Source organism: Sarcophilus harrisii, chromosome 5 (genome assembly GCF_902635505.1).
Source record: "Sarcophilus harrisii chromosome 5, mSarHar1.11, whole genome shotgun sequence".
Taxonomy (NCBI): Eukaryota; Metazoa; Chordata; class Mammalia; order Dasyuromorphia; family Dasyuridae; genus Sarcophilus; species Sarcophilus harrisii.
In genome coordinates, this window is record NC_045430.1 from 14503333 (window position 1) to 14517782 (window position 14450).

The 14450-nt window shown below is 40.6% G+C and overlaps 1 protein-coding gene across 1 annotated transcript in view; it reads left to right on the forward strand.

The window, feature by feature from the left end:
* TMPRSS6 (transmembrane serine protease 6) overlaps window positions 1–14450 on the forward strand; it is a 52994-nt gene that overhangs the window by 34264 nt on the left and 4280 nt on the right. The window contains exons 11-15 of the mRNA XM_023504469.2: window positions 4230–4375; window positions 7260–7358; window positions 8060–8173; window positions 10218–10334; window positions 12977–13145. Of these exons, the coding sequence (XP_023360237.1) occupies window positions 4230–4375; window positions 7260–7358; window positions 8060–8173; window positions 10218–10334; window positions 12977–13145 (645 nt within the window). The remainder of the gene's footprint in view (window positions 1–4229; window positions 4376–7259; window positions 7359–8059; window positions 8174–10217; window positions 10335–12976; window positions 13146–14450) is intronic.

Sequence of the window (14450 nt, forward strand, 5' to 3'; positions counted from 1 at the left end):
CCCTCCCACCACCATGGGCTTCTGAGTTGAAGATAGATGATCGTCTGGGTTCAAATTACTGCTCTACTCGCTTGCTACCTAGTCTAATCATTAGAGATTTAACTGCATAAGGAGCTAAGAAAAATCTAAGTTTAAATCTTCTTTCTGTGAACCAGAGCATATTGCATAGCAGATGAGAGATTTGGGATTGGAAAGTACAGAGGTGTCAAAATATATGGCCCATGGGCTTTATGAGATGTACAACTCTTCCAGAGGAGGCTAGAACCAAATCAAAATGTCATTGGGAAATGTTTAATGAAATAAATAAAATACAATAGAAATAATATATTATAGGGGGGAAGCTAGGTAGTATAGTGGATAGAGCACCAGCCCTGAAGTCAGGAGGACCTGAGTTCAAATGTGATCTAGAGACTTAACATTTTCTAGCTGTGTGTTTTCCTGAGCAAGTCACTTAACCCCAATTGCCTCAGCAAAATAAATAAATAAATAATGATATATTACATTTTTAAATTAAGTTAAAATGTGGCACATAGGAATGCTTATATACAATTCAGTGGTCTTTTTTTTCCCTTGGAGGCAATCAGAATTAAATGACTTGCCCAGGATCACACAACTAGTAAGTGTCTGAAGCTAGATTTGAACACTCCTGACTCCAGGGCTAGTGCTCTAGCCACTTGTACTACCTAGCTTCCCAGGTTCCCATTTCTGTTTGAGAATGACACCATTGCTTTAGGAGATATCAAAACTAAACCCCTTCACATTACAACTGAAGAAACAAAACCCTGAAGGATTGATTTTTCTCGGGGTCCTAAAGATCATAAACCTTTGAGGAATGATTCTGATCTAGGTGTTCCTGACTCCATGTCCAGAGTTCTATCCACCCTACCATGGTGAATTCTGTCTGTATGACTCTGGAAAAGTCACTTCATTATATTAGTGTCTCAGAAAACCAAGACTACCAGTGTTAGATCAAGTGCTGAACTCACTGAGTGAAATCCCAGTTGCCCTCAAAAAGAAATATTTATTAAGAATAATAGACCCCCCAAAATAATAGACCCCCCCGAAAAAGATTTTTTTTTTAACTAACAGCCCTCCCTTCCCGAGTTGCTGAGATCCTAGACAGAGATGAACTCTTCTCTTTGAAGACTTTCTCAGGGTTGCCCCCCAGTGGTGGCACCCAAGCAGTATAAATGCTGAAACTTAAGCCATGGGATGCTAGTGTCAGGAAGAGCCTCTGAAAACTGGGATGGGATTGCAGAATTAGAGGTGGAGAGGACCCCTAATGTCATAGAGATCTTTTTAGGGGAAACTGAGTTCTAGAGAGAAGAAATGGCTGGACTGAGGTCACAAGCTAATAAATGGCAAAGTTGAAAGCTTAAGTCTTCTGATTTGAAGAGCAGATTTGAGATTCAGGGAACCAGCTTCAGGTCACAACTGTGTCTCTTACTGCCTTGTGTGTTTAGGCAAGCCCCTGATCCTTTCTGAGACTTAGTTTCTTCTCTGGAAAATGAGAACTTTTTGGCATATACCACAGTGTCTCTTAGCCTCTAATCCAGATTTCTCTTTTCATAGAAGGGGGAAATGAATTACTCAAAGTTGTACATGGTCTAAGTGGCAGAGCTGAGATTTGAACCCAGATCCCTGGACTTGAAATTCAGTGATCTGATTGTGCTACCCTGTCTCTGACTTCTAGTTCAGCCTCCTCATCTTGTAGATCTTAGATACTGAAGTTCAGAGAAAGTGAATTATTTTTTAATTCCTTCAGATGATGACGAGACTAGAATCCAAGACTCTTTAATCCCAATCAGTGCTCTTCCTACCAATACATTATGCTTTTCCAGGGGGTTTTAGGTCCCTTGAACATGTCCCTTTTCCAACTACATAAAATACAGATCATTGAATAAAGGCCTACTAGTTCTAAAGTTCTTAGAGTCCTTACCTTACCTGAAGCTATAATCTCTCTGACAAATTATTATGCAACCACTACTTGAAGAACTTTAGGGATGGGAAACCCATTACCTTCCAAAGCAGCCCTTTCATTGCCCTCCCCTGGTTATCATGTCATGGGAATTAGAATCAAAAAGACCTTCAGCTTCTTATCCCAACCCTGACCTGAAATTCAATCCCCTTTGTAGCATCCCCTAACAAGTTTCCCCAAATATCCTCCAAATGAAAGATCCCAGTGACAGGGAACTCACTATTTTTCAAAGTTGCCCATATTTTTGGACAGCTCTAATCCTTGGGAAACTATTATTTCTTTGGGGTTGAAATATGTCTCCTTATAACTTCTATTTATTAGTTCTTGGTCAGGGAAGAGGTATAATAATCCAGTGATGGGAGAACCCAGAAAAAAAGGAGTTATTTTTTCCAGTTTTTCCTCTAGTTAAAGAAACAGAAGTCCCAGACTTTTCCACATGGGAGGTAACGTTTAATGGTTAAGAGTTCCAGGAATCTGTCTGGTCTTCTCTATGGGAGTAGACCTTCTCCTTTCCTTCCCACCAAGGTCATGGTGATTAACTGAATCACCTCCCTATGTTAGTGATGAGTTAATTACTACTCCTTTTAGGATCAGTGGTTCCTTCTCACAGGCATCAATTACCACTGGGGAAGACTAGAGATTTAAGGAACTACCTGACCAAAGTCAATAACTAAGTAATGTGCTCTATCAGCTAAGGAACGAGTGGAGTCCATACTGGGTCATGGAAGGCTTGGGAATGGGAAGAGTCCAGAGGTTGGCTCTTCCCACTTCCCTCTCAATGACTCCCTCTCTAGGCCTGACTGGAAGTGCTGCTGTTCCTGGGCATAGAAATAAATGAAAGCCCTCAACTGGTTAATTATTTTATCAAAGTGTCATAAGGCAAAACCAAGTCTCCTTAACTTATCCCAAAGCATTTCCTGTAGATTCTATTCCTTTGTTTTGCTTAGAGCATTAAAATGTTAATAACCACCAGCATTGTTTCATTTCATTGAATGGTGTGAAGTCTTTTCTACTCCTTCACTACTTGATCAACTAAATTGGTTATTCAACCTAGTTTAATTAATGCCTTTCGCTAGTTGAGTGAGTAAGTGAATGATTTAGTAGACATGCTCTCACTTGATAGTTATCTGGTTCTTGTTACTTTAGTTTGGGTGAGAGTGTTGGATTGATTGGATGGTTTGTTCAATGTGCCTCCATGTTTCATAAGTATATAATGACCACTTGCATTGGCCCCCATCCCTTACTGATGCTAAGGCTGGGGAATTGGGAAAGAAAAATATATAAGAAAATGTCTCTGCCCTCTAGGAGTTTCCAGTTAGACTAGAAAGACAAAACTCTCCCTCTGTCTCTGTCTCTTTGTGGCTTCCTTTGTCTGTCATTGTCTGTGTCTGTGTCTATATCTGTCTCTGTCTCCTGTCTCTCTGACTCTGTCTCTGTATCTTTGTCTCTCTTTGTCACTCTATCTCTGTCTCTCTGTCTCTGTCTCTGACTTTATCTCTGTCTTTGTCTCTGTCTGTTTCTCTGTCTCTGTCTCTCTCTTTCTCTGTGTGTGTGTTATCACTCACACATAGCCTACTAAATGAAACAAGATGTGGTTTACATGCTAAAGTACATAATTGGAGAATTTCCAATTAAGAGTGGGATGTAGGTAATCAAGAAAGCTATCTTGGATGGAGGGAGTGAGATTTGAGAATTTTCTGAGCACATAGATAAGGAGCCATTTCAAGAGTAGAGTAGCGAGACTGAGGAGAAACTGTTCTTGTTCTTCTTCCTCCAAAATTATCTTATATTTGATTTTTCCATGTCTTGTATATAACTATACGTACACATATTATCTCTCCTAATAGACTAAGGAGGTGACAGGCTACCCTGCCCTGCCTTTATCAAATCTCATAAATAAAGCACTTTGCAACCTTTAAAGTGTCCATTCCATTGATTAGAAGTGTTACCACATTTCAGGAAGGATATGGGGAAGTTAGAAAGTGGACTTATCCTTAGGGGGCATCAAGAAATGGGATGCTGAAGGTCTATAATCCAATTCACTCATTTAACCAACCAGTTTTCCTATTTTGGAAACTGAGGAGAAAAGAGCTTGATGTGGAAAAGGGTCATGTCTACTCCATGGGGCCTCGCTTGTAGCTGGCGATTTTAATATGTGTGTGAAATTTTCTCAATTCATTAAGCCATCACAGTGTACTTTCCTCCTATCCTTTCCCTCCCCTGCTCTGACCCTCTTCTTTCCCCTCTCCAGGTTATGTGGCCTTCGGACCCTACAAGCCTATGCCGAGAGAATCCCCGTGGTGACCTCAGCTGGCATAACCATCAATTTTACCTCCCAGATCTCCCTCACGGGCCCTGGCGTGCAGGCTCACTACAGTTTATATAACCAGTCGGACCGTGAGTATGGGGAGCATGCACCCTCGTGTGTTAGTGCTCAGGGATGAAAGCAAGAGTGGAAAGAGTACAGCCATTCGCTCAGCAGTAGGGTGATTTTCCTAGCAAACAATAGGAGTTTCTAACCTGCTGTCTTCTTCCAGTATCTTGAAGCCCTAACTCTAACAATTCCAAATTGGAAGCTCCAAATATGGCGCTCCAGATGAATTATGTATCTTTTATCTAAAGAACAGCCTGGCTAAATTCAAGGGCTCATCACCAGGAAGTTGAGGGATTTCTTCTGACCCCAGAAACTCTCAAGACCCTCTATAACAGCATAGATAGAAAAGTTTTAATCTTCATTGATGGAGGGGGATCAGCCCCACAGGTTTGAAGTCGTGTTTCCTTGTAGTACTGGAGGCTAGGTGTCTATGGGCCCTGACTCCTGCTCCCCAGTAAGTCAAGATATATACCAGGTCCCTCCATTATTAACATAGCAACTTCAATGGGATTATGGTCAACTTTCAAGTCATACATATATATGACTATGAATCTCCCCAAACAAACAGACTATAGACCAATGGTGATGTCAGACCGTTTCATACTTTTCCATTATTTGATCACTTTAGTGGTCAGGGCCATCTGTCCCACAACATTTCAGAAACTGGGATTAATACCCCATGTTTCCTCCCCTTCCCAACTTCCTCTCCTAGTAGGAATTAAAATTACTTAACTAAATATGGCTTAGGGGCTTTGAAAACCTCATTTCTGATTTATTCTGATGGATTTCACCTTCTTGTGGTTCCAGAGCACAGAAGAGAGACTCTCATTCTACCTTCTTCTGTGTTAGGGGTTTTTGAGGGGGAGGAATCCCTGCAACCCTTATGCCTCCCCATATACTCTTTTTTTTTTTATTTTTTATTTAATAGCCTTTTATTTACAGGATATATACATGGGTAACTTTACAGCATTAACAATTGCCAAACCTCTTGTTCCAAATTTTTCACCTCTTACCCCCCCCACCCCCTCCCCTAGATGGCAGGATGACCAGTAGATGTTAAATATATTAAAATATAACTTAGATACACAATAAGTATACCTGACCAAAACATTATTTTGCTGTACAAAAAGAATCAGACTCTGAATTATTGTACAATTAGCTTGTGAAGGAAATCAAAAATGCATGTGTGTATAAATATAGGGATTGGGAATTTAATGTAATGGTTTTTAGTCATCTCCCAGAGTTATTTTTCTGGGCATAGCTAGTTCAGTTCATTACTGTTCCATTAGAAATGATTTGGTTGATCTCGTTGCTGAGGATGGCCTGATCCATCAGAACTGGTCATCATCTAGTATTATTGTTGAAGTATATAATGATCTCCTGGTCCTGCTCATTTCACTCAGCATCAGTTCGTGTAAGTCTCTCCAGGCCTTTCTGAAATCATCCTGTTGGTCATTTCTTACAGAACAGTAATATTCCATAATTTTCATATACCACAATTTATTCAGCCATTCTCCAACTGATGGACATCCATTCAGTTTCCAGCTTCTAGCCACTACAAAGGGCTGCTACAAACATTCGTGCACATACAGGTCCCTTTCCTTCTTTATAATCTCTTTGGGATATAATCCCAGTAGTAACACTGCTGGATCAAAGGGTATGCACAGTTTGATAACTTTTTGAGCATAGTTCCAAACTACTCTCCAAAATGGTTGGATTCGTTCACAACTCCACCAACAATGCATCAATGTCCCAGTTTTCCCGCATCCCCTCCAACAGTCATCATTATTTTTTTCCTGTCATCTTAGCCAATCTGACAGGTTTGTAGTGGTATCTTAGAGTTGTCTTAATTTGCATTTCTCTGATTAATAATGACTTGGAGCATCTTTTCATATGACTAGAAATAGTTTCAATTTCTTCATCTGAGAATTGTCTGTTCATATCCTTTGACCATTTTTCAATTGGAGAATGGCTTGATTTTTTATAAATTAGAGTTAATTCTCTATATATTTTGGAAATGAGGCCTTTATCAGAACCTTTGACTGTAAAAATATTTTCCCAGTTTATTGCTTCCCTTCTAATCTTGTCTGCATTAGTTTTGTTTGTACAAAAACTTTTCAGTTTGGTATAATCGAAATTTTCTATTTTGTGATCAGTAATGATCTCTAGTTCTGCTTTGGTCATAAAGACCTTCCCCTTCCACAGGTCTGAGAGGTAAACTATCCTATGTTCCTCTAATTTATTAATAATTTCATTCTTTATGCCTAGGTCATGAACCCATTTTGACCTTATCTTGGTGTACGGCGCCCATATACTCTTAAATTCATTGGCACAGTACAGAATCAAGAAGAACTGAGTCTGAATTCTACCTCAGATGTTGACCCTTATCAAGTTATTTTCCATCTCTCAGCCTCAAGTTTTTAATCTATAAAATGGGGCTATTAAATCCACTTTCCCTCAGGGTTGCTGGAAGAGTCAACTATATAAGGTATTTTGTATACCTTAAAGCACTACATAAATATTAGCTATTGTTAGTTATTGTTATTATTCCTGAGAGTTGTTTCATCACATTGGCTAGGGGGTCAACCCAATCAGTTGTATCACCAAAATCCAAATGGCCAACATTTCAGAGCTTCTATTCAAACATCTCAGCTTCCCCAACAGCCTCATCACTTGCTATTTACTTTGCTATCCAAGATTCCACCACCATCATCTCGCCATGACATCACTGACATCAAATGGATCATCATGAGTCAAGAACTCATCATCATCATCATCATCATCATAGAGGCAGTGAAGTACAATGGATAGAGCGTCTTGGGGTCAGAAAGCTTTTAGTCGTGTGTCCGCTTAGCTCTCGATGATGACTATTCTTTCTCCTCTTGCTATTCCCACGGGTTTTTCTAGCCTGTCCCGGAGAATTCCTCTGCACAGTGAATGGACTCTGTGTGCCAGTCTGTGATGGGATCAAGGATTGCCCCAATGGCCTGGATGAGAGAAACTGTGGTGAGAGGTCTTACCCGTTCCCATGATCCCTCCTTTCTCAACTCCTTCCCTGAGCAGAAACTACAGCTGACTAACTAAACTTGGCTTGAGACTTCCAAAACACCTTTTCCAGCTCTCCAAATTCCCACCGCCCTGCCTTAGTATCTCTCCATTTGGATCCTGCTCAGATGACCCATCTTGGAGACCTACTTTCAATTCTTGGATGCTCTTCCTCCAGAGCACAAGTAGATCAAGTAGAGACTAAAAGATCACAAGTAGAGACGAAATGATGGATCTGGGAGGACCAGCCTAGGTCAATTCAACAAAGTTCATTCTTATATTGGTCATAGGGAGAAACTGTTTAAATCCCATCCCCAATGAGTCATCCTGTACCTTCTATTGGATGACGAAGGCAATCCTGATATTTTTACACAGAGAGCCTACTGAAGTACATAACAGTGGAAGGGATACTCAGAGTAGTAAGTTCCTCAAAAGAACTTGAGCACACAGCTTGGCAACAGTAGGACCATAACTAAAATCTAGGCCCCCCGACACCCTGTCTCCCCTCTCCTCCTCACCCAAGAAGAAAGTCTGCTCTTTATCCTTGTATACTAGAAATAATACCAGTGAGACTAGGAATAAGAACCCGTGGAAGTGGTCTGCAGAGACCTCGAATGATTTCTCTGCTGATACTTGATTTCTTTCTGTTCTTTGCCGGCCAGTATGCCCATCCACCTTCCAGTGTGAGGAAGATAGCACGTGCATCCATTTGCCCAAGGTCTGTGACCAACATCTGGACTGTATCAATGGGAGTGATGAAAGGCAGTGCTATGAAGGTAAGGCTAGCCCATCCCTGAAATTCATTCATTCATACATGTTATTCATTCATTATTTATGTGAATATTCCATGTAATCAGGAATACAGAGATCAGAACATTTTGCTATTTGCCTTCAGGAAGCTTCTAGTCTAGTCTAGGGAGGTGAGACATAGAAACAGAGAATCAATGTGAGGCAAAATGTGTGTGAGCTTTAAGGTACACCCCAACAGTGGTATGGAGGGGTTGGGGGAGACATAAATCATAATGGGCTGAAGGTGGTCAAGGAAGGCAGGATTTGAAGCGGTTCTTGAAGGAAAGAAAGGATAAGCAGATGGAAGTATGGTGGGTTGAATGATGGAATTGGAAAAAACCTCAGCTCAAATTTAGCTTTATATACTGCTAGGTGACTCTAGACAAGACATCCTCTGTCAGCCTCAGTTTCCTGGTCTTTAAAACAAGGTGATGATAATACTGCCTGGAAGGATTGTTGTGAGGATTAAATGAGGTACTGACATTTTTAAAGTGCTTAGAACACTGCCTGGCATATTGGCAGAGCTTAACAATCCTTCCCTCCTTCCTTTCCTCAGTCTTCCTGCCTTCAGTTCTCTATTCACTATGCCAACTCACTGTCTCAGACTCAGGGTTAGAATAGTTGCCCCAGAAATAGGGTTTCCTTCTCTATTAAAAATGATAGGATTTAATTAAAAGATCCCAAAGGTCTTTTCTGGTTGTAAAATTCATGTCACATCAGTGGGTCTAACCTCTTTCCACTACAAATGAGAAAAACTGAGAATTTACAAAATTGTTGCTTGCTGAGGGTCCCAAAGCTCAGAATTGGGTTTACAAGACAGGACTTGAACCCTGGCCTTCCTAGCAATTAGCCCAGCACCAAATTCTCTACACTAATGGCTCTTAAAATGTGATCCAGGAATTCCCAGAGGTCCTCAGGAGCCTTTTAAGGAGTCCAAAAGATCTAAACTATTTTCATGATAAATCATTTTCATTTCTAATAAAGTATATATCTGTAGGTAGAACCAACCTAAACAAAAGCTCTTTGGGGTCTTAAATAATTTTTAAGAGTATATTGGGGTTGTCAGACCAAAAAGTTTGAGAACCACTGCAGTATGCTACACTAAATTTCAGATTCTAATCTTCTGATTCAGGCAGAGGGAAATGCAAGTCTGGGAGGAGTTGAAACAAGACTTCAAGAAAACAAATGATAATCATGAGCAAGTATGAGTGAGCTAGAGAAGGTTTTGGAGCAAGGGACTGTCCTTTATCAGAACCATGATTATATAGCTGTAGATGGAGGGTGTCAAGAGGCTTTTGTGATAAAACCCACTCTAAGGTGGTTATAGGGAGAGTGGAGGGGAGGAGGCAGAAGACAAAATATGGAAGTAGAATATTTAGGACTTGGTATCTAACTGGATGTGGAAATTAAAGAAGAAGGAAATATAAAACAAGAATGGAAAGGTTGTAGTCCTGTCAATAGAAACAAAAAAGTTAGGAGAAGCTGGATGGTCAGAGAAAGATGCAATAAAGGCAGATTATCACAGGACCTAATACTGGAAAGAAATGTGGAGATCAATTAACCCAACCCTCTCATTTTACAAATGAGGAAACTGAGACCAGTGGAGGATAAATGGCTTGACTACAATCAGAGAGGTAGCATGTTATAGAACCAGGATTTGAACCTGAATGGCCATTTGGGGAGCTCATAGAGGGTTTTTCTGTTCAGGCATGGATTGGACTAAATAAACTCCCAGGTACTTTCCAACTCTGTAGGGTTTTTTTATAAATTATTTATGTATTTAAAATTTTAAAAGCAAAATAGAAAGAGAGAAAGAGGGGGAGGAAGGCTAAAGTTCCTTGGTTCTTTTGATCAGTCTTTGTATAGCAGAATGTCCAGTCCTTCTACCATCTTGGCCACCTTCCTCTGGAAGTATTCTCTCTTACCAAGGTGTTTTCTAGAAAGTAGTTCCCAGGATAGAACATGATTCTCTCGATGGGGTCTGATTTGGGCCACATAGAGAAAGGGAACCCTTCCTCTTTCCCCTCCCAGGGGTGCCTTGTGGGGCTTTCAAATACAGGTGTGCTGATGGGAGCTGTTTGAAGAAACCCAACCCTCAATGTGACGATAACCCTGACTGCAGTGACCATTCTGATGAACAGCACTGTGGTAAGGAGCCAAGCCAAGATTGGGGCTGAAGGGAAAATGTGTTTTATCTGCTTGGAGCGAGGTCAAGAGTGGGTAGGACATCTCATCCTCAGAATAGGGGTGAAAATTACCCTAGAGGTCAAGAAACTTTGCCCAACTTTGCCATTAACTCAACTGTGTGATCTTGAACAAGTAAATCACTTGGTTTCTCTGGGCTCTAGCTGTCTCATCTATAAAATGGGGGTAATCATCCCTGTTCTGTTCATATTAGGCAGTCATATGATTTAGTACTAGAGAGTTGGTCTCATCAGAAGTACATGAGATCTCATAGTTTGTACATTCATGCTTCAATGATCGCCAAGAGTCCATGATCGACAGCTGGACCATATCAATGGAGATGACAGAAACTGGGCTATGAAGGTACAGCTAGCAGTTGCCTCTGATACATGGTGACTTGATGACTTTGGAGTCTCAGGCTGTATCTCTACCACTATTTAGCATCCATTCAGACCTTTATGAATTGATCCACCCGCTTAACAACATTTCTCTTCTCTCTCTCTCTCTCTGTGTGTGTGTGTGTGTCTCTCTCTTCTCTCTCTCTCTCTGCATCTGTCTCTCTCTGTGTGTGTCTCTTTTTCTCTGTCTCTTTCTCTCTTTTTTCTCTTTCTCTCCTTGTCTCTCTCTTTCTCTCTCTCTGTCTCTTTCTCTCTCTGTGTCTCTCTCTCTATCTCTCTTTGTCTCTCTGTCTCTCTCTCTGTCTCTTTCAGTCTCTTTCTCTCTGTCTCTGTCTCTCTGTCTCTCTCAGTCTCTTTCTCTCTCTCTTTTCTCTTTCTCTCTATCTGTTTCTCTCTGTGTCTCTCTTTTTCTCTTTCTCTCTCTCAGTCTCTCTCTCTATATATATATATATATATAGAGAGAGAGAGAGGTTTATTTATATATATATATATATATATATAAAGGTTTTATACATACATACATACATATATATGTATGTAATATATGTATGTATAAAACCTTTCTATTCATCTATTTAATTCTATTTTTACCATGGCTGAGAAACAGCACACCCTAGTGGAGAGAGAAGAATAAGGCAGGGAAACTTGGCTCTGACTTGGGGTAGTAATTAAATACTTAACTGATATGAGCCTTAATTCTTCATTTGTAAAATAAAGCTCAATGGCAGCTCCAAAACTATGAGCCTAAGACCTGTATCTGACATTCTAGTTAGAGAGAGAGAGAGAGAGAGAGAGAGAGAGAGAGAGAGAGAGAGAGAGAGAGAGACAGAGAGAGAGAGAGAGAGAGAAACAGAGAGAGAGAAGAGAGAGAGAGAAACAGAGAGAGAGAGAGAGAAAAGAGAGAGAAAAGAGAGAGAGAGAGAGAAACAGAGAGAGAGAGAAAAGAGAGAGAGAGAAAACAGAGAGAGAGAAGAGAGAGAAACAGAGAGAGAGACAGAGAGAGAGAGAAAACAGAGAGAGAGAGAGAGAGAGAGAGAGAGAGAGAGAGAGAGAGAGAGAGAGAGATTGAGAGAGAGCGCAATTGCTTTTGGAACAAATGGGTATAAAAACTGCTCCCTCTCTTGGACATGGCGGGTACCCTTCCAGTGCCTTAACAAGGCCCATCAGTTGAATACATGAATGAAGGTCTTGAAAGTCAACGGCTGGCAAAGCCATCATCTGCCATCATTGGAGCACTGTCACCCCGTCACTCATCTGTTGGGTGGATAGGTTGGCTGAAGTCTCTGAGGCTGGATACTGTATATTTAGATGTATCAGAGGGAACTTTAAAGCTACAGAATCTTCCCCAGCATTTTTATTTTAAAGATTGTGCTGGAGTCAACTCACACTATTCTCTCTGTAGTCGATTGTTAAATTTACAGTGAGCACACTCCAAATCAGGGCTCTCTCATTTTATGGGTTGTCTAGACTTGGACAAAATTATGGAGAAGATGGTAATAATGCAAATTAAACTTAAAAGTGTTTCCCATGCAAAATGAAGGGAATAGAACCAGAAATCAGTGAATACAATAACAGCAATATTATAATGATGATCAACTGGGGAAACCAGCAATTGTGATCAAGACAATGATCCAAGATAATTCCAAGGGACCCATGATAAAAAAAAAAAAATGCAATCCACATCCAGAGAGAGAGTCGGTGAACTCTGAATGCAGATTGAAGCATATTTTTATCACTTTATTTTTCTTGCTTTTTTGTAATATGGCTATTATGTAAAAATATTTACATGACATCAAAAAAAATAGCATAGCCTACACACTTTTTTTTTTCTTGGAGAGCCACTTGTTAAATATTTACTAGGCTGATTCTGGCTTGCCTTCGCACACTGAGCAGCAGAGATACCCAAACCTATTCCTGGATGGGAATCAGAGGATTTGTATAATGATCAAAAAGTGATCATTTGATACAAGGAAGAGAGAGTCTACCCTGAGGAAAGGTATCTCTTTTCTTTAAGAAGATCATAGTTCTTCAGGGGAATCATTATACACTGACACTAATGACTTGCAGCTGTGACCCGGAGCTGGCAAGCAGAGGTGCTCTGCAGGAAGGCAAGAGAATGAAAAAGACCAAGTTCTAGGGCTGGAAGACTGAAACTTAACCTTGCCTCTTCTCTCTCTTCCTATGTACCTTACAACACAACGACCCCAGATTGTGGGCTTCAGGCTCCCGCCACCAGAATCGTGGGGGGCGCCACATCCGTGGAGGGGGAGTGGCCATGGCAGGCCAGCTTGCAGGTGAGGGGCCGGCACATCTGCGGGGGGACCCTCGTAGCCGATCAATGGGTGGTGACAGCAGCCCATTGTTTCCAGGAAGACAGGTAAGAAATCGGAAAGGGGAACAGGGCCGCGGTCTGTGAAGAGGGGCAAGGGGACAGTGAAGAGAGAATTGCAGGAGACTTTAGTGATGAGTCACTTTAGTGACCGTCACTACTCACTGGGGCAGGACTTATCAAAAATCCTAGAAATTGGTAGCAAGGTATCTAAAACCATCTAAACTTTCTTCTAGCTCTCCATCTATGAAATTTTTGATATGGTCAGTCAATACCAGGAACCAGAAACATAACCAAGAAGGGGCAACTGGGACTTTGTCCTAAGGCACTGGAGCTCCCAAAATTTGACACATGTACTCTAGCCAAAATATTAACAAATTTTGCTTAAATGAATGGATTTCAATTACTTCTTGGATTTCAGTTATTTCTTATACTATTTTCCTCATCCTTTATTTAAATGCCCACAAAATTTACAGGTCTAGCTAAAAAAACTTTTTTTTTCACATCATTAAATAAAAAGTTGATTTCCTGATAATGAGTAGTGAAATTGCTAGCAAATATCCTCTCTTTCATGGGCTGAACACTGATTATAATCAGAGACTGGTACTCAGTACCAAGGAGAGATAATGAAGGAGGAAGCTTAAAGAAAACTCCCTAACAATTGCAGGTATTCCCAGTGGAGGGAGGGAGTTTCCCATGATGGGAGGTCTCCAAACAAAGGTTGGATGGTGATTTGTCAGTCATGCTGTGGAAGGAATGGCTGCACTGGAGCTGGATGGAAAAGAGGGTCCCTGACTTTTGGACCTTCCATTTCCAAATTTCTAATTCTCTCAATATTTTCATAGAACTCTATGGGTTCCAAAAAGCCATCATGTATCCCATAAGATTTTCCCTATTAGGACCCCTGTAATTGATCTTATCCATCTCAGTCTTTTTATTGCTGAGGCTAATAAGTTTCCAAGAAGGGAAAATGTCCTGCCCAAGGTCACTCAGGAGGAAGGGTAAGACATCAGTACAGATTTTCTTATTTCAGTTTCAGAGGATTTTCTACCTATCCTGAAAGATCTGACAAATGGAGGGAGAAAGGAAAATGAAAAGGAAATCTGCATAGGAACATTAGGTTTTAGCCTATCGCTGCTTTAGGGAACTCTCTAATATAATAAATTGGGGAAAAAGTACTAATTTGCCTTAAGAGAAATTCAAGATCCAGTCCACATCGATTTAAGGTTTACAGCTAACTCTTTGGAACTTCACAAGAACTCTGCAAGGTGCTATTACATCCCCATTATACAGATGAGGAGATTGACTCTCAGATTCGTTAATGACTTATCCAGGTCAAAGTAAATGTCTTGA